This window comes from Lepisosteus oculatus, chromosome 2 (assembly GCF_040954835.1).
Source record: "Lepisosteus oculatus isolate fLepOcu1 chromosome 2, fLepOcu1.hap2, whole genome shotgun sequence".
NCBI lineage: Eukaryota > Metazoa > Chordata > Actinopteri > Semionotiformes > Lepisosteidae > Lepisosteus > Lepisosteus oculatus.
This window is the reverse complement of record NC_090697.1, coordinates 16,335,768-16,355,667: the sequence shown is the minus strand read 5'-3', so window position 1 is coordinate 16,355,667 and position 19,900 is coordinate 16,335,768. Positions and strand designations below refer to the sequence as shown.

The window sequence follows — 19,900 nt, the reverse complement described above, 5'->3', positions numbered from 1 at the left end:
TGCAGTTAATGGAGCTGCAGGTTAGCCTTTGTAATGGTAAAGCACGAGGGGAAGCTACGATTCACCAGCAGCTGCTTAATGCATTACATGTGCGTATGCCATACCATACAGTGATTCCTCACTAATGGCATGACTGCACGGTACGGCAATACTGCCGAACATGACAAAGACACGCTACAAACACTGCAATGGCACAGAAGATTGCTGGATGCAACATACAGATAACAGTTCACACCACCAGATCTAAGGTCATGATTCTCTCCTAGAGAAAAGTGTAGGAGGAAGCAATGGCCCTCTGTGGAAAAGTCTTGCTTTAGGACCTTGTTCACAAGTGGCAACTGTAGTTCTTACAGTACTGTACTGTATGTCAGTAAGTAACAAATTGTTCAACTGCAACATGCCAGGGCGGGGATAGATACTGTAGATGGATATACCAATCAAACCTGACAATTTGGGTACCTTTTTAGCAAAATCCACCACAAATATTAAGACAAAGACTGGAGACTGCAAAGGAACAAGTAAAGGTTTATTCCATGCTGAAAAGAGAAGAAAAGAAACAAAAAATTTATTTTTTGGTGAAGCAGGTTTCACACCCAAAGAAGGCTCCACAGCCAAAGCCTTGTGTTTCCTTTCTTCTCTTTCCAGAATGGAATAAACCTTTACTTGTTCCTTTGCAGCCTACACATGCTGACGCAGCTGCCTACTTGAACTGCTTTAAACTGGAGACTGACATGGAAGTAATACTAGGATGATTTTCGACAGGCTATCTAAAACATCTAAGTCCGTGCTGCCAGAAAACATTATACTGGATATACATTTAATACCACAATAAATTATACATGCAAATAACGATTTGTGTTGTTAAGAGCTAAATACATATTTTTTATGTTTTAAAAATCATTTAGAACATTAACCAACGGTAAATGTTGTTGAAGACAATGCTGTTGCAAACAACCTACAGTAGTCCAAATGGACTCCTCTCATTTAGAGCTTTTTGTACATTCAGAACATAGTCCTTACTTACCATTTTGGTCTCCAAATGTTTTCACTAGATAATCACATTCCTCAATGATTTTATCTTCGATGGTCCTTTTGCCCATTCCGAGATCACGCAAGGTTGATAAAGTAAATCTGCGGACAGCTTTCCAAGACTCCCCATGACCAAAGATAATGCCTGTGGTTATTGAGGAAAAATGTAAAGCATCTTGAAGAGTTAAGAGTCTTGAGAGGGAATTTGTGAGTTTTCTCTCTTTTGCTTGCATGGCTATCATATGTCTTTGCTGCATCAACTAACTTCAAGTAGGTTTTTGGTGGTAGAAGAAATAACAAAAGTAAATAGTTGGAATGCCCATATTAGGGATATTGGGATTATTTACCCACTTAAAATATTTGACATTAGAAATGGCCATATTGGTACAACTGGACTTCCTGAGACTCAGAAGAATAGGAATTGTCCTGGATAAGAGCACTCTCCCTCCTTTAAATTCTCCTGAGAATGCATTGAAGGTTACTGAATTCACACTGGTTGTCCTGACTCCTACTTGACTGCAAAAAGCATGAATTATATAGTTATAGCTATAAGTATCTACAGTATCTGTAATTTTTTGTATTTTTCTTAACACTTTTTTTCTTTATTTTGACTTTTTTTTTGCTTTAAATAAATACAAAGTTTTTTAAACTGGGTTTTCAGTTCATTACAATGATGATGTAGTTTATGTGAATGCTGGTTTAGAACTGACGTCTGCAAAACACTTAGTCACAAGGCCAGCCAGGAATACACAAATACAGTATAACAAGAATTCTTTAAAAAATGCCCCCTTTCTGCAAAAGATACTGGATCAAAGTTACTTTCTTCAACAATAATATGCGTATACCATTTCCTCTGGTAATTTTCTCAAATATCGGTATTTTCGGGCGTTCAGCAAATTCATCAGCATGAGATAGAAGGGCATCCTTTATGGTCTCATATCCATACAGAACCACCATTTTCCTCAGGCCCATTTGAATGCTAAACACAGATCCATATGTCTCTGCTAACTAAGAAAAAAGAAAGACATTACTTAAATAGTGAAGGGAAACATCAAATATCCTTTTGAAGCCATATTTTTTGTTAAAATACATATTGTCCTCTTATCTACAGTATGTTCTATTAACAAGGTACAAGCTAAATTCAGTAAAGGAAATGAAATTTGCAAAAAGACAATCCAGAATCCCCAATATTTCTATAAAAATGTCTGTGGAACAGAGCTTTGTTTTATCTTATAAATCAATCATGCAAATCTGCATAATGACTTTAGTCTACACACTGTCTCTGTGGCATACCCTGTACTGTATCTACTGTGTCATCTCAAATTAAGGCATTTAGTGTCATTAATGATATTAATCATATCATTAGTTTAGTAAATAGGGGAGAAAATACAATTTTATGCATGATGCAAGTACAAATTCTACTTTTTCTCCAGTGAAAAAAGCCTAAGAACCTAAGTATATTTTGGTTTTAAGGTAACACATTTTATTAGATAATACTGTTTTGTTTTAAGCATTTGTGAAAATAATTTAAAAATGTTACTTCATTGTCCTGTTAAAACTAGGAACATGAATTCCCTTATCTCCCCACCATAATCTTTTTCTGGGCAAAAAAGTCAAAGTGCACAGTGGATGCAAGCAATTTTTATCTCCATTGTTGACAGAAAAGATGGCCAGTGTTATTGAACCTCACCCCCGGCCCATCACATTATATACCCTGTAAAGTGATTTTTTCATACCCTGCGGAATTAGGAACACCAAATATAATAAAAAGATATGCAAACGGGATAATGTATCTTGCTTTAAGAAATCTAAAAATGTTATTCTGTAATTTCAATAGTTTTCCACAGGGAAAAGTCTTATTGGTCAAACAGAATTTAAATCCAGAAAAAAACATTTCCATTTATTCACATCCTTTCAGTATTTTGTAAATCCTTCTATAACATGGATCAGACTAATAAGATTTCTCTTCTAGCATATTATGAGATTTTTGACTTTTTCAGGGGGGATTGTTAAACATTCCTCAATTGCAAAATGACTCTAGATCCTTCACACCCTTTAGATGCTGTTCATCCAAAAAGAACAAATTTCATTTCACGTAACAAGAAATACCAATTGTCAATTGTGCAAATTACCACATGCTTGCAAACTGGTAGTTTTCAACACTTTGTCATCACCACTTACTCCTTCTTGTTAATGGATTATGTTATAAACACCATGAAAATCCTAAACTTCAAAAGCGTAGATAACTAACCCTAAAGTTACAGTATGATCACTAAGCTACATACTCTGTCCAAACAGAGAATGAGCACACACATGACATCTGATATTTAACCGTATTTGAACCTACCTCCATCAAGGTCATGTATGGTTTTTTGAGATCCAGAATATGAATGTTTCCTATGATTGGAAGAGCTCGGGGACCAGGTGGGAAATTATACATTTTTAGGGGTTTAGAAATGTAGAAAATGAAAGTAAAGCAAAGCAGAACAAATAACAGAGATGTTATATCGAAAGGCCAGATGTCTAAGTGTGGCATATTGTAGGAACAGAAAGAACTTTAAAGTAAATTGGAAGCAAGAAGAGCTTGTGTGTAACAGTAAGATGGAGTTTAAAAGTAGATAATGTTGCTTCAGTGTCCCAAGTAAGATGGCTGTCCACAGTATTGTTTTTGCTGAGTTTCCAATAATCTGCAAAGACACATACAGTAAGAGTTAGTGGATTATGATGAAGTCCGAACCAAAAAAAACATTTCAAATTTCATTCCACTGCGTATTTTAATTTTTCCTCAAATGCAAGCAACAAACAGCTCAACACAGACTTTCTGTTATTGTTTTTCTGTATCAATTTGAAAGCAATATTCGTAACTGCAACTTCAACTGCCATTTTCTGCTCAACCAGCAAGGTAATAATTTAAATATCCATTATATAATATTCACAAATGCATTTGTAATTATTAATAAAATTAATTATTTGGTAGGGGAACAACTCATTTAATAATGCAATGAGCTCGCCAATACGGCCACCATTGCAGGTTGTGAGAGCCGGCTTACCAGGGCAGTGACATCACCGCCCTTCCCTGTGAATAGCAGGGACCGCAGCTACCGGGCTGACGGGAGATTTCCCTTGAGCTCAGCTGGCTGGGTTCCTGTTGAGTGACGCCGGAGGTCCGGGTTCAAGTCCCCGACGGCGTGGGCGCATACTTACATGAACCCCGGAGCGTAACAATATACACAATGTATTTGCTAAAGACTATCAGGGATAGTCCCTGGGATATCAAAGATATTGAGATCTGAGACTGAAACCTTGCTGGGATGAATCTCAACTTCAATGTACAATAGAGGTAATCATATTTTCACATTAGCGGCTTTTTAGACACAGTCTCCTTCTGATTATCTGAAGGAAATACATATTTTATTGTGAGCTTCGTCTGCTACTTATTGCAAATGGTATTCTGAATTTTAATCTTTGCAGCGCAGAGGTAGTAGAGAAAAAATTATCATATAACGCACAATTAAAATTCGCTATGGATTTAATTACATTTTGTACAACGGTTTAGAGAATGTTTAATTTTTATTTTAAAAGTGATTTATATTATGTATTTACGGTATTCCAAAGCAATATGAACACAAAATCATTTTACGTTCTATGCCTCTGAAACATTCACACCAAAGCTCAATACTTACATAACATTTACAAATGGCTTGAGCTGGCTGCCTCTTGATAACGATTTAACAAAAACAAATCATACAAAACAAAATCTTCGAAACACCCCTTTTTAATAATATACACTTGTTATCTTTTGTCTGAATAATTTTGGCTGAGCTGGAAACCAACAGCAGCACTGAGAGGAATGGTAACTTTCCGCAGTGCCAAGTCTCCAATGAAAAAAATAAGTGTTTGCTGAGACAAACGACTTATATCGCCTCGTGCAAACCCAAACCGTTCAAAGGGGAAAATTCAGTGTAATAAGCGGGTAATGCACTTTCAGCAGAGTACGTCACAACACTTTCAGGATCTAGTCATCTACGACCTAAGCAATTTTTAAGGTTGTAGGACGCATCTCCCTGCTCTCTGTGCGTTGGATTCCGAAGAGACCCAGCACACTCGCAGACCGCTGCAAGACATTCCTAAAACTGTTTGAAATGAACAAAATGTATCAACTTTAAAAAAAAAGGAACTCAAAACGTTATCCACAATAGGCACACGCACACCAAAAATCATCCTTGTGTTACAGTCCCCGACCACCAGAAGTGAGAGTAGTCCTTGTACTGTCCCTTTTCCCTTCATGATATTCCCCCCCAAAAAAACTTCTTTCCCGAATATAATCTGTCTGGTATCCTGGCCAGCATGCTTACATCATGCTTTAGTGTTTCACAAGGTGCAGTTGTGATGATCAATAAAAAGGCCGTAGTAGGATCAGTAGCTGCACAGCCACAAAAAAATAAGAAAGGTTACTTACATTTGAAAGTGTCAAGTAATAGGTTTATTCCATGCTGAAAAGAGAAGAAAGGAAACAACGTTTCGGCTGTGGAGCGTTTGATAAATCCAGTGACTCAAAGGAGGCCGTTTCAGGATTATGCAGAGGCTAATTTAGTAACCTTTTCCCCAGTCACACAAGACTCGATTTACATAAGGTTAATTTTACATAAAATTATTATTAAAATATTTTTTTCTCGGTAGGAAAAGTTAAAGTTACATATATAAAGAGCAAGTAGTGCAGCAAGTTTGTTCTGCAGATGAATAGTGAATATAATGCAATATTCATCAGGTGTGTTGTATACTTCAGTCTCACCTTTCGTTCACGTGTGGTAACCTCTATATACAGTACTGTGGCGAACCTGTTTCTGTGTTAGCGGGTACCACCTTAATCACTGATTTAGGCACATTGGCTTGTGTTTTGAAGCTCCTTTTTCTCCAGTTTGCGAACGAATGCATCTATTGCTCCCTTGCACAACAGTTAGTCTCAGAGCATTGAAGGCGTTTATCGAACATGTCCGTGTAGCAAAGCGGGTGTTGGGAGCACAGATGAATCACCGAGGGCCGAGATCATCTCATTTACACCAGCCGCATTCATCAAATTCCGCGAGGAAATCGCTGAATTGGCTGCACTTGGAATCGCTAGCTTCCTATCACGCAGTTGCTGAGGCAGTCAGAGGTTGCCTTTTTACCGACTCTCACGGCTAAGAAGAATAGCGAGCAGTTATAAATGAAAATTGGGAGGTTAGAGGTTTATCCTGGTACAACAAATCGGAGAAGGGTTATAGCGGGGGTAATATTGTCCAACGAACGTGGCCAACCGGTAGAGACCGAGTGATGTGCTTGCCACTGCTACCCGGGGCAGTATACGGTTGCAGTTAATGTGAAAAAACCCTTGATACGCTATCAGGGGGGGATTTTTCAGTCCGTCAGACAATTTTTGCTGTCTAGTGCATCATGCCATGAACTATTTGACAACGAGGAGCCTTTTTTTCCCAATGGACAATTGAATTCCCTGTTCTTCTTCCCCACGCCCCCATCGTGGAAGCTGCCACATCAATGCATGGTGACGATATTCTTGCATTTTACAGCACGTTTGTGCTGTAAGGTGGGAGTCAAATTCTTTGAAAATGTCCTTTGCTCTCCTTGATAAAACCGAGTTAAAACAAGACAATGTATTGCACGTACACAATGAATGCCACTTCATTCGCAACGGGTGTCTCATCCAACTGGCCTGCAAAGTGGCCCGTTTATCAGTTTGTTTATGAAAAAAATCCCCTCTTATGTGCCGTCCTATCGATTCTGTCGTTGACTGTGCTGAAAACGGTACTGTCTTTGGTTTAGCAGCTACCTGCAGCCCCCACGTTTTCTCACCCATTTTAATACAAGCGGGTTTTAATGAGGTATTTGCTAATGTCATGTGGTTTGTTGTGTGATTCAGTGTGAGCACTCGAAAGAAGCCTCAGTGGGATTCAGTGCATCGCTCCCAACTCTTGCAAAAGCGTCTCTCATGCCCACTGGTCTAATAGCGATTGATACAGTATATCTTTCTTTTGTTTGAAATTATCTCATAGTCTCACGGGGTGTCAATTTTCCTGGCTTCTTGGCAGTTTGCAAGGCTTCATGCTCTCTGGCAATTTTTTCCCATTTGTCACATTTTGGCTAACTTTTATCTGCACTTTCTATAAAACCCAAATCCAGGTAACTCTCCTGGCAACACTTTTTGCCAAATGTGCTATATTCCCTGTGACGTTTTGACTCTGACCAAAGAAAGCTTTATCATCTGGGGGGGTCAGCTTGCAGCACATATTGGCATGTGAATTGGCACAGTTGCAGTGATTCATTGTAGTTTTTGTCCCACATGTGAAGTGTGATGTGCTTGTGATGTAGATTGAAGGTCAATTAGCAAAACTAAGGATACTGTTTTATCCAAACTGTAAATATGATATGAATTTGAATATAAATTGTGTGGATCACTGCAGGAGAAGCTATTTTTAAAAATATTTTATTACCTCAAATCTATAAAATCCCCCAGCAACCCCTTGTGTTTTTGGCAATCCATCTTGAGGGTCACAGACCTCAGGTTGGGAAACATTGCTCTAGCAGCTCATGGGCTGCTAGATGCTTCTATGTTCTCTCTCTCTCTTGCTCTCTTCCCCTCCCCTGATGCCACACACATACCTGTTAATCATTAAAGGACAATAAACCCTTGGTGAGCCCGTACTTCTGCTCTGCTTCTCCCTCACTCAACGACACAGTTAGAGAAAGTAGGGTGCATCACTGCAATATCATGAATGGTAATTCTCTACCTTCATGCAATGTTTTCATGCAATGGCCAAGAAATGGTTGCTTCTCACGTGCGTAAATTGTGAGTTACCCGTATTTTGGTAAAGATTTGAGGAACCAAACACTTACATAAAAAGGGAATGGTTGTACAACTTTTGCTATAGACTTAAGCTATTTAGAATTTTACTAAGCAGAACACTGCATCACATGATAAAGGTCCAGAATGAAGTGGAAGCTTATGGCTTAAATAATATTGGTACCACATAACGCCTTTGAGCATCCATGTCTGTGGCCCAATAATAATGGAGTGAAAACTCCAGTGTGTTAAATTCTTGGAGATGGAACAGGTGGTTCACCCAAGTCTATAGCCAGCTTGTAGAAGACTGCACATGATACAATGTGGCTGCAGGCAATTATTGGACTGGTATTCAGACCGAATGAGAGCAAAGGGCTGTTTTAAGATTGACAGCTCTGTCAATGTGATTCCCCACTTTATACTGTTATGTCTCACTCTGCTGGTGTTATGGGATTGTGCACAGACTTCAGAGATTACCATTCCAAGTGATGTCCATGGTCACCTACAAGGACTCCATAAAACATTCCTTCATCTGTTTTCTAACTTATATTATCCAGTATAGGGTTACAGGAAAGCCAAAGTCTATCCTGGCAGCAACAGGAGTAATCCTGCCATCAGCCATAAACACATTAACACCAATGTCAAATTTTACTGAAGCCAATAAACCTACCAGCATGTCTTAGGAATAGGCAGGGAACCAGAGTACCTGGAGCAAATTCATGTAACAATGCGGAAAACATACAAACTCCATGCAGATAGTAACAAGGAATTGAATTCAGTGCTGTGAGGCAGCAATACTAACAACAAATGTAAAAATATCAAATTAAAAAAAAAGAATATTTACTGGTACATTCATTGGTTTCTGGGAGGAAAACTGGCCCTGGCGTGAATGTGTCAGCCAATGATGTACTGGCGTCCCATCCAGGGTGTATCCTAACTTGCGTCTGCTGCTTGCTGGGATAGGCTCCAGATCTCCCATGACCCTGGAATGGAAGCCCACTGAAGCAGGTGTGAGCCTGGTCAGTACCTGGATGGGAGACCTGGGAAACACTAAGGTTACTGGTGGAAGACATGTTAGTGGGGCCAGCAGGGGGTGCTCACCCTATGGTCTATGTGGGTCCTACAGGCCCAGTATAGTGACGGGGACACTATACTGTAAAGGCAACATCCTTTGAATGAGACATAAAACCGAGGTCCTGACTCTCTGTGGTCATTAAAAATCCCAGGACATTTCTCAAAAAGAGTAGTAGTGTTACCCTGGTGTCCTGGCCAAATTTCCCATTGGCCTTTACCAATCATGGCCACCTAATAATCCCTCTCTATGAACTGGGTTCAACACTCTGTTCTCCTCCCCACTGATAGCTGGTGTATGGTGAGGATACTGGTGCACTATGGCTGCTGTCGCATCATCTAGGTGTGGCTGCACATTGGTGATATGATGGATGGGAGTCCCCATTACCTGTTAAATGCTTCATCATTGATGAAGCAGAGTGTCCACAAAAACAGTGCATCGAAGGAATTATTAATAAATCCTATTATTCCTCTTTTCATGCTCTATATAAGGGGTGAGGGGGGTAAGGTCCTAGACATTTCAGGTGATGCTTCTCAGCCTCTACAACACTCCTGCCAAGTTCGAGAGACTTCTGAATAAGGGTCCTGGAGTCTATTCCTCCTACCCAGTGCCTGGTGTACCTGAGCAGCTCTTTTGACAGCACCCACCAAGTCCCCTGCTGATACTGTGCAACACTGTCCAGGCCAGCACCATCTGAAAGCCTATGTCCTGTCCCAGCGGCCAAGTGCAGAGGGGGTCTTGGAGAATGCTGTGAGGAGTGAAAGCTGAGACACTGCTGCATCCCTCTGCCTGGCCTCACGCCGTCTTCAGAAGACATTCAGGAAACTGACGGGTGAAACAAGCTGGTCTGTCAGTGTGTGAAAGCTGGAATGCCTCCTTCATACTGTAGGACACGTTGGGCGGACCCAGACTTCTTTGAGGGCTTTCTGGGCACAGTGGTCAGGTCAACAGATTGTCCATGGGGTGTAGAAGCAGCTCTGGGTGCACCCCGTAGCAGACAGTAGTCTCTGCAGCAGTGCGGCCCGAGGTGTTGGGAGGTAGATCACTTCAGGGTGACCAAGACAATCATCTTTGTGTTACAGTCTGAGGCTGTCCTCCACCCTTCCCTGATGAGTGTGTCAATAGTGGCCATGGACATCTCCGTGTAGCTCCGACCCCGGTGGGATTCAGCTATTGCCTGTAACACAACACAAGGAAAAAACCCAGCCTCTCCTGCCACTGGAGAATTCAGTTTTTATTCACGGTCCCTGGGGATTACCTAACTTGAATTGATGGAGGGTGTGAAAACTGATCTCTTCATTAGAATATAGATTTGGTAATGGGATTTTTTGTTTTCACATGAACATGCATTTCAATTTTAATTGTGTGCTATATAAAGGGATTTTTTAATGTGTTTAGGTGTAACCTGTTTCTCAATACACTTAGCCCGTATTAAGTGGCAAATTTACAATACTAATTATAAATTGGTAACACCAAATACAATGATCAGTGAAGGCTAAAATAAGTGATTGACAATGCCAGAAATACCGTTAATTGAACCCCACATATACTTTAGTATTATTTAATGTAAATGTAAGAGTGCTCAGTGGGTCAAGCTTGTTACATCAGTGTAGTTGTGAGCCATCAGGTCAGTAGCTCCAAACCCGCGAGCAACTGAGATCGAATCAACGCAGGGAGAGGTTCACTTGTTACATACTTAAAGACAGAAAATTATATACTGTACATATATAATGTTTACATGACGCACACTAACCGTGATATATTTATAGTTCACAGTGAACGTCACTTTCTTTCGGGAAAAAAAGTGTATATAATATAAATATATAGTTTATGTGATGAATTGATAATTATAATCTTAATAATAATAATCTATTTTTCATACATTAATGAACTTGTTTTACATTTATTTTTAAGAGCCTAAAATCCTGATCGATATCCAGGTTTTTTTTATCACATGGTTGCAACGAGGAGCGGTCCTTGTGTTCATCCTACTTTTTTAAAATTTACAATACATTTAAAATAAGAGACTATTGGTCTTTGTAATAATACCAGATTTCCAACAGTTACAAAGAAAACACTTCCTATTGTAAAGAATGTGTCAGGTCTAATTATCTGCGTGCAACTGCAAAGCCTTAGTCGTCTTACGTAAAGCTATTCAAGTTACTTTAATTACTGTGTCCAAGGTCCGGTGCTAACTCCAATTCCACTTGCTAGCCCACGAACACATCGCTACAACTGGTTTCGAGTGTACTATGACAACAGGACAGGCGTTTTAAAACAAAGATGAAACAAAAAACACTTCGGGATGACAGAGCAAAAATCGTCGAGAATATCGAAGAGCAGTTTGTTGAATCTCCGAACACGAGAAAAGTGAAAAAGTGGCGCAAGCGGCAGTCGGACTCCCCGCAGGCTGCCGCTTCAGAAGGAAGCGGAGGCTCCAGCACTAGTCAAGGAGACAAGCGCTCTTCCAGACAGGTTCACTTCGCCTTCTTACCGGACAAGTACGAGCCTTTGGTAGAAGACGACGAGACGACAGGACGAGCTAAAGAGGAAAAGAAACAGCAAAAGAAACAGAAGTACAAGAAGTACAGAAAGGTAATTAAAAAAAAATGTGTGTAAAAAGCAAGTTACTACCGGTGCCATTATTGATTGTGCTACAGTATGTGCTATGTGGTATGTGCAATGATGATGATGATGAAGAAAGGATTTGGGGTTATTTACAGTACACTTTTCTTAAATAACGTAAGCATGTAAAATAAGAAAAGGAAGACCAATGTGTTGGAAAATGGAACTGTGAATGTCTTTTTATTGAGATTACTTTTATGTACAGTACTTTTATGTACAGTAGATCACTGTCTTAAAAGGTGGGTGGCATGGAGATGCTGCCCTCTGTGCTGGAGCGCTGGATTCAATTCTAGACCAGGAGTGCCGTCTGTGTGAAGTTTGGATGTTCTCCCAGTGTTTACATGGGTTTCCTCCTGCTTTTCTTTCTTCCTCAGTCCACTCTGCTGCGTGTTAGTGTCTGTGTTTGTGTCTGTCTGCCCACCCAGCGATGGCCTGGTATCCCATCCAGGGTGTATCCCGCCACGCTTGCTGCGATAGACTCTGGCTCCTGCTTGAGCCTGAATTTTAAAAAAGCAGTTAGAAAATGGATGGATAGGTAGGTGGACTATTGTATCTTTAATGTAAAAGCATGAATGAACTAAACAGACCTAACTGAATATACGATTACATTTTTTGATGGAAAGACCTGTGCACGTTGACCCTTCCTGAATTCCATTTAATTACCATAGCAATCACTCCTTAAAACCCAGTTCTTAACAGACCTTTTACAGAGACCCCTTGAAAACAGTTTGGGGAAAAAAAAACAGCCGTTTATTCCGAATATCACTTTTTTTGCTGTCACAATACTGTTACTCAATTCTTTATAGAACACCAGAAATAAAAAATAAAATAATAATAAAATAAATCTGTAGCAGGCTTGGCTGACACAGCAGGCAAAAAGTGCTCAAAGATGTCCAGTTATGAAGAGTTGTCCAGACTTGTGATTCTTTGACTTTTGGGGGTGAAGTGTGATTAACCATTAAAACATCTGATATTTTAAGCAATAATGATCTTCTAAAGGCTATGGTTTTTGGATGAAGCTGTCCCTGTTTGTATGCCATATTAAAGACCAAGAATGAAAGAGGTCTAAGGTAGCAAACTCTTCACTTTTCTGGACAGACACCAGGCACGAATCTCATTGAACCTATGTGGGCTATATCCAGCTCATCCTTGCAAAATGTTTTCAGGTCTTGTGGCATTCATTGAAATTCATTATGAATTTGTGGACTTTAGATCAAAGGTTTGATGTAGGAATTAAAAATGTGAGATGAAATTGAACATTTTCTAAAAGAATCATTTGTCAATTTACAAACACCAGTAATGCAGCCAGAAAAAATATTTACAGGCTAATATACTGTGCTTTATGTGCAGCTTAAGCATACTGATGTAATTATGTTATTCACATGCTCATGTAGTAGAAAACAAACTAATTAAGGTACCCTAAAGTCATGTGCATTGGTATGGGGCTAGCTTGAAGAATTTGAGGATTTTTGTATTAGATGGAAAACTGTTAGGCTTCAGCAACAGAGCAGCAGCCAAATGCAACAGAACAGGGAATGCTTTCTCTCAAGAGGTTAACAAGTTGCGGTAGTATGTGAGGGACAGAGGAACAGGTATTTCTGTTCATCATTTTGGCTGTGGGTCCTATTCAAATGCATGCCGTCAGTTCTTTCTCTGGTTCATGAAACCTGAAAAAGATGTAACTGGTGTGCATTGGGAGTTTTATTTGCTTATCTGCAAAATTATACAAATTACATGAGAATTACTGAGAGAATTGTAGTATTTAAAATTACATTTAATTCTGTTGCTTGTAACCTTCATTGGGGTATGCACTGGACTTTTGTATACTGTACATATCAAGGGAGAAACATCTTAGGTTGTTTCTGTCTCCAATGTAGTGTCAGGTTGTAATAACTTCAGGTATGAAGTAAATATCCAGATTAAAATAATGAGAGTACCGTTGCTTTCCTACCATTTTTCATTGTTCATCAGTTTACCTGTGTATGAAGCAATATTATGTAGTAATAAGAGAGGGGAATAATAGAAAGTTCCCTCTTCAGTCACAGAAATATCATTACTGTCTCATTCATGCTAATATACTCTTTACAAAAAAACAAACACAATTACAAAATGATGGTAAAAAAAAACACTTTTATACTTCGCAAAGCCAAATCAAGGAAACCAGTCTGTGCACATGCTCAAAAATTAGTCAACTCTAGTAAACAGCATATAAGAGATCAAATAGATAAAATGATAGATAATCCAATTTATAATATGTTACCATTAAAATTGTTAAAGCCTTTGAAATCTTTAAAGTTTCATAATCATGGGCTGTTAAATGTACGTTGTTACTCTGTAAGATATATATTCAGTATTGCAAAACCAATCTAAACCTATTTATTACTATTAAATTAGTTGTTTTAAGCAATAAGAAGAATACTTAAGATCATAAACTTAAATCAATCTTAGAATTGCTGGTATTCTCTATAATTTCAGCTGGCACATTTTCCTCACTAGTTACTTTCAGCTCATAAATATGATTTTTTCATCCTTCAAAGTATGTGCATATTTGTTATCAGGTGACATGGCTTGGATTGCCAGAGGGATTAGAGGAGATTACTTTCCAGGCTTTCTCCATTAGAGCTTTGAATTCTCTACCATCTTAATGTTTTCTAAATATACTGTGAAAGAGGAGACAACATTATATCTAAAGTTGAGATTTTATATTTATATTTTCAACACGATACATATATTCAATATCATCTGTTCCATAAGATAAGATCACTTTATTGGCCATATACAATTTCTTGTATTAGGAATTTGTCTTTTTGCATACCCCAACTTGCTCTCCATGAGACACACACAGGGAGAGAAGCTTGGGGTCAGAGCGCAGGGTCAGCCATTTATACAGCACCCCTGGAGCAGCTGGGGTTAAGGGCCTTGCTCAGGGGCCCAACGGAGTAGGATTCCTCTTCCGGCCGTGGAATACGAACCGGCAACCTTCCAGCCACAGGTGCGGAACCTTAGCCAAAAAGGAAACAATATACAGTAACTACTGTAACAGGCAGAAGTTAATGTGAAGTGCTGTTTTTGGTGTATTGATTTGGAAAGATGATTGCTAAACTGTAGTAACCCTGGCCTGGCTACAGAACTTTCTGATAATGGATGGCTAGAAGGTTGCTAACTAGCAGGACTGTTAAAGGTTTCCAGTCACTGAGAATGACCAAAATCAATTTAAAAATAGGATCTCCACCCATGGTCTGTATTCACTACCTCCAACTGAAAACAGTAAAACATCTCTAAACTATGATCTGTCACCAAAACGTTGTCGACCTATAATAAAGTATTAAGCAGCAAACATGACTCCGTGACTCCTGACTTCCCTTGTCAGGCCAGTGAAGTGTATTGTTACCGGTAAGATGCCGATTGTAGAGGAATTTCTATTGACAAACGGGCTTAGCATCTGAAAAAACATGTTTGTCTTCATTGCTGAGTTAAAGGAAACATTTTTGTGGTTTATATTTTGCTTCACACAATTATGTTTTTCCTTGTTAGTTGGCAGTCTGTATTAACTCCTTCCAGTGAGCAGTCAGATGAAATGGCTGCTACAGTTCTGAATACTGGTTATACTTTAGTCTGTTACTAAATAATGGATAGTCTTGTCCTGTTCTGCTGAAAGATAAATATTTGCTATTCCTCTTGTTTACAGCTATATTACAAAGTTTGTTTTGGAGATTAGCAGCTCAGACAGACTGTTTTATGTTTATTGACTTTAGGAATCTTTGCAGTGACATTTCATCTGGCTTTGAAATGGACAAAAAAAGGTCAATATGACTTATAGGTAGTAAATCGCATGGATAGTGAAATCGGGACCAAATTATACAAGAACACTCTACAAAAAAGTCCAACTTACCAAGTTAAATAGTTATTTTAGACAGTGATGATTCATTAGCTTTATCAGTTTCAGTAGACTTTGGAACTTTGGAATTACTCCCAGTTACTCTGTGCCCTCCTGCCATGTCATCAAATCAGTTGGTTAACACATAAATCATTGTCTATCAAATAAAAAGTATCAAAGGTTGATATCTTTCCTATTTTATATAGTTTATTGCATGACAAAGATCTAAATCACAGATGTAATGTGCTACCTGTTACCCTGATGCTCCATATTTAAAAATCCACTTTTGCTATAAGGTAGATGTCCTCTATAAGTTGAAAAACCTCTGTTAGTACAGTATGTTCTCACTTTTAGCCTGTATTTACTGTTTGTTAGGTCCTATCCTAACCTTTAAGTCAAGCTCATACTGAAAGTCATTAGGTGTAGAAGTTATTAATACAGTACAAAAGATAAATAACAAAGGAAGAAGTATTTCTTTAAAGATGTTTAAATAACAGTAGTTTCATTTTTGACGTAAGCCATGCATTGCAGCTCAAAGAGCAAGTGCTCTTTCTCATGCTATTTTGTCAAAATAATACATAGAACATGCATTATTGTAAAGACAAAAGAACAACATCGCAAAATTATTGCACATACTGTAAAGGAGAGCAAAGATCTTCTTCCCTTTGTTGTGTTAAGAAATACTTTCGACTATAATTTCTATATTATTTTTTCTCATGTGGTTTCATGTGGGCTCCTCAGCCTGAAACTAGACACTCATGATGGGCTCTGCCAGTGGTGATTACAGCCTTCTGACTGTACAGCTGCTCGGTGCCTTTCTGCCTATGTGACCATCGCGGTTCCGCGCAGTCTCGTTGCATTCTCCGCGCAGTCTCGTTCTGTCCCGCAGCACCTGTGGCACGAACCCGGATCTCCGGCATAATGCAACAGGGAACCAGCTGCACGAGCTAAAGGAGAACTCCTCCAGCCCAGGCAGCTGAGGTCCCTGCTACCCGCAGTGAGGGTGATGATGTCACTGTATCTGAACTAGCTCTGCTACACCCACATACAGTACAGTCCCACCACACCAGTGCATCTGCACTTTTCTCCCAGCTCACTGTCGGGTCTCTCCCAAGCTGCCACCAGACTTCTTCCTTCCAAGGTGCAGTTTGACTGCGTGATCCATCCCCATTTCCCTGCAGGGGGACCCGTCTCTGGGTGTTTGCGGCAGTTTTAAACCTCTGTTTTCCAAGTGGGCGGAGGAGTGGACTCTGGAGGCTGATTATGTTCTTGAATGCGATCGACTGATTTTTGCCCTTGAAAGTCCATGACCAGAAGCCACTGCAGATGCAAAGTAAGGAAGTGTGTGAGAAAATCTGGCCAACCAGTGTTACATCTATGACCAGTTCCAAGTAGTCATGGAGGAAATGCAGCTCAATGTGCTGCATGAATAAAGACGGGCTCAAAGAACACTGTCACAGTGAACAAGATGCAAGCAAGGTTCCAGGGAAGGGGCACACGAAGAAGAGAGGAAATGCTTGTTTTCGCTGGGCCGTTCCTGAGCTGGGAAGGACACCAGCAGTGCACTGCTGTGGAACCCCCCCAGGGAAAAGAAGTGGAAGTGCCTTTTCAGAGTTAACTGTACACAAATAACGAGAATAGTAACACGATTGTCTGTACAGATTTGCTTATTTTCTTTAGTGGAGGACATGAAAGCACTGAACAATGGCCATAGCTGGGGTTTGAGGTAAATGGTTCAGAAAACCAGAAATACTTTTGATATCTTTCTGGAAGCCGAGACGCAAGAAGTCAGTCCGTGGAAAATACACCGTATTAGCCTGCGCCTTAAGAACCTAAAGACCAAAGAAAAACCTGGAAACACTTTTAAAGGACTTTGAGTTATGTATTTGATTTTTTAAAACGTATATAGGCTGTTTCAAATCAAATATTTCTGTTCTAAAGGGAGTTAAGAAAGAATTAACTTCGGATAGGTGTGGTTCACACCCTCTACAGCACACACAAACCCTCAATAGGCACTGGTATTCCTGAAAGTGAGGACTCTTCTCATTTGCTACATATCCTGGGACTGGAACTTGATCTCCTGCCCTGTCTCTGTAGCAGTCCTTGGCTCCCTGCAGTCTCTTCTCAATGAAGGAAGAAGATCTACTACATTGAAGGGCTTCCTGGTGACAATATGAGTTTGCCACAAAAAGAAATTAACACTGTAAGCCTGCATCACCTGGCCTTCAGGGCACCTGACAGCTATGGTTGTATGGGGGAAAATGAGTTCTGTAATTTATCACAGCGTACATGTCATGACCAACTCCCAACCCCACCCCCCAGGAATTGAGGTGGCACTGTAGGTGTTACAGACCCAAGAGCGAAGGCGCGACCGACCAGGGGGAGTAGCCGGCTCATGGCGCCTCGGGCGCAGGAGTGTCTGGAACAGCGCAGCACCAGCCTGAAGCGAACTTGTTCACCAAAGTGCACCGACTGGAGTCTGGGAGCAAGGGCCACTGGGGTCCCTCTCTCTTCCAGTTCGGAGCGGATTCCTGCAGCTGCACTCCCGGGAAAATGGAGGCCACGCAGGAAAGGAGGACGGCCCTCTGGAGTCGCCTGGCGTGCGGTCAGGTGGACTGGCAGGCTGTGGTGCAGGAAGGGAAAGTGCAGGGCCAAACTAGTGAAGGAGGGGATGAGCCGTCAATGCCCAGAGCTGTGCTTGCTTCCGAGGAGCAGTCCAGGCCTGAGGGGTCTGGCGCTGAAGCCAGGCAGGATCAGGATACTCCCAGACGGCACAGTCATGCTCAAGGCGCCTCAGTCTCTGGACCGAAAGAGGCGCGTGCTCGTCAGGTGGTCCTCTCCTGAGACCAGGCCGGGGCGGAATAGGGAGACGCGCTGGTGACTGAGCCAAGGGAGTTGTTTGTTGGGATCCGGGTCTGGTGTAGGGTCCCGACTTCTGGTCCACACTCAGCAGCCTGGTGAAGTTATTGGAAAGCACAGCCATGGGCAGAGCTCGCAGGAGGAGTCCAAGGGCCCTGGAGACCAGGAATGAGAGGCGCTCGCAGGCGCTGGCAGGTGGCTCAGGAGTGGAGTGAACAATGGCAATGCTGAGTCGGCGAGGAGAAACAGTGGAGGGATTTAAAACCCTCAGAGGACCTGCTGTCCTGTCAGGTGATCTGCATCAGCTGTCTCCAGGCGAGCTGGGCATGGCCGCAGACTACAGAAACTGCGACACGCCCCACTGGAGAACAGTGAGGGCAGGGCGAGCATAACCGTACAATCCTGTGAATCACTCGACACAAAGATGTCTCTTAACAAAAATCTATTTAGCTCCAGCTGAACTTGCTTTTTTGCATCTTGATTTTTTTATTTCTAATTATGTTTATAATACAGATCTAACCGAGACTTTAATCTTAATTTAAATTTGTTTTTGAGTGAGTTTTTTTTTAATTGCTTTGGATTATCACAAATAATGTAATGTGAATAATAATGATGATGTTGCTTTATTACCCTATACAATTTCTTGCATTAGGAATTTGTCTTTTCGCATACCCCAGCTTGCTCTCTATGAGACACAGACCGGGAGAGAAGCTTGAGGTCAGAGCGCAGGGTCAGCCATTGTACAGCACCCTGGAGCAGCTGGGGGTAAGGGCCCTGCTCAGGGGCCCAACAGAGTAGGATTTCTCTGCCAGCTGCGGGATTTGAACCAGCAAATTTCCAGCCACAGGCGCAGATCCCTAGCCACAGAGTCACCACTCCGCCCGATATAAATTATTATTTATATATAGTAAAATATACAATATAATAAAAAATGAACAAAAATCTAAAAAATCTATAATAATAGTCTGTAGCAGGATGAAACCAGCTGGAACTATGATGTGACCTATGTACTAAATTATGTCTCTGTATTGAATTAAATGATAAATTCTTGTCTGGATGGAAAGTTTGCAGCTTTTCTCATAGCATGAGAAAGAGCACTTGCTCTTTGAGCTGCAAAGCGTGGTTTACTGTATGTCAAAAATGAAACTGCTGTTATTTAGACATCTTTAAAGAAATACTTCGTCCTTTGTTATTTATCTTCTGTACTGTATTAATAACTTCTACACCTAATGACATTTCTTTATGTGGGATTCAAACCCAATGTCCCAATTGTTTTTGCAGAATGTGGGCAAGGCCCTTCGGTTTGGATGGCGGTGTCTTGTGATTGGACTTCAGGAGTTTGCAGCAGGCTACTCTTCGCCTATGACAGTGGCAACTGCTCTTTTCCCAGACACACATGGAGCAAGGTCAAGAAGCTGATAATGGCGACGAATCCACATCCATGGCTGACCGGGACATCAACTCCTCGTATTCTAGTTGTCTGCATGGCACCATAATCAGAAGCCAATTGAGACAGATAATGATTTTGAAGAAAATTCAGAAAACTTGAACACAAGTTATTAATGATGAACACATGAAACATCTTAATATTACCTGAGGT

The 19,900-nt window shown here is 40.6% G+C and overlaps 2 protein-coding genes across 6 annotated transcripts in view; one reads left to right on the top strand and one right to left on the bottom strand.

Annotated features, from left to right (window-relative positions):
* The window catches only part of LOC102694268 (cytochrome P450 2K6-like), a 17,840-nt gene extending 11,958 nt beyond the window's left edge, over window positions 1–5,882 (bottom strand). Inside the window, exons 1-5 of one of the 3 annotated variants that reach the window (XM_015357760.2) lie at window positions 5,822–5,882; window positions 5,489–5,522; window positions 3,377–3,716; window positions 1,875–2,037; window positions 1,025–1,174 (exon numbers count right to left, since the gene is read on the bottom strand). In XM_015357760.2, coding sequence (XP_015213246.2) covers window positions 1,025–1,174; window positions 1,875–2,037; window positions 3,377–3,565 — 502 coding nt within the window. In that variant the 5' untranslated portion in view covers window positions 3,566–3,716; window positions 5,489–5,522; window positions 5,822–5,882. Of the gene's footprint in view, window positions 1–1,024; window positions 1,175–1,874; window positions 2,038–3,376; window positions 3,717–4,712; window positions 5,335–5,488; window positions 5,619–5,821 lie in introns of those variants that run through there. The other 2 variants (XM_015357757.2, XM_015357754.2) reach the window with 2 other exon arrangements.
* On the top strand, window positions 4,162–19,900 carry lg1h1orf115 (linkage group 1 C1orf115 homolog). Of its 3 annotated transcripts, none has more exons than XM_015357780.2 (3): window positions 4,162–4,369; window positions 11,154–11,534; window positions 19,582–19,900. In XM_015357780.2, exons 2-3 carry the CDS (start codon window positions 11,223–11,225, stop codon window positions 19,717–19,719), a joined length of 450 nt encoding a protein of 149 aa, XP_015213266.1. In that variant the 5' UTR covers window positions 4,162–4,369; window positions 11,154–11,222; the 3' UTR covers window positions 19,720–19,900. The 3 variants fall into 3 exon arrangements, with proteins under 3 accessions (XP_015213266.1, XP_015213261.1, XP_006626475.1); XM_015357775.2 differs by having other exon boundaries at window positions 11,123–11,534; XM_006626412.3 differs by lacking the exon at window positions 4,162–4,369 and having other exon boundaries at window positions 10,880–11,534.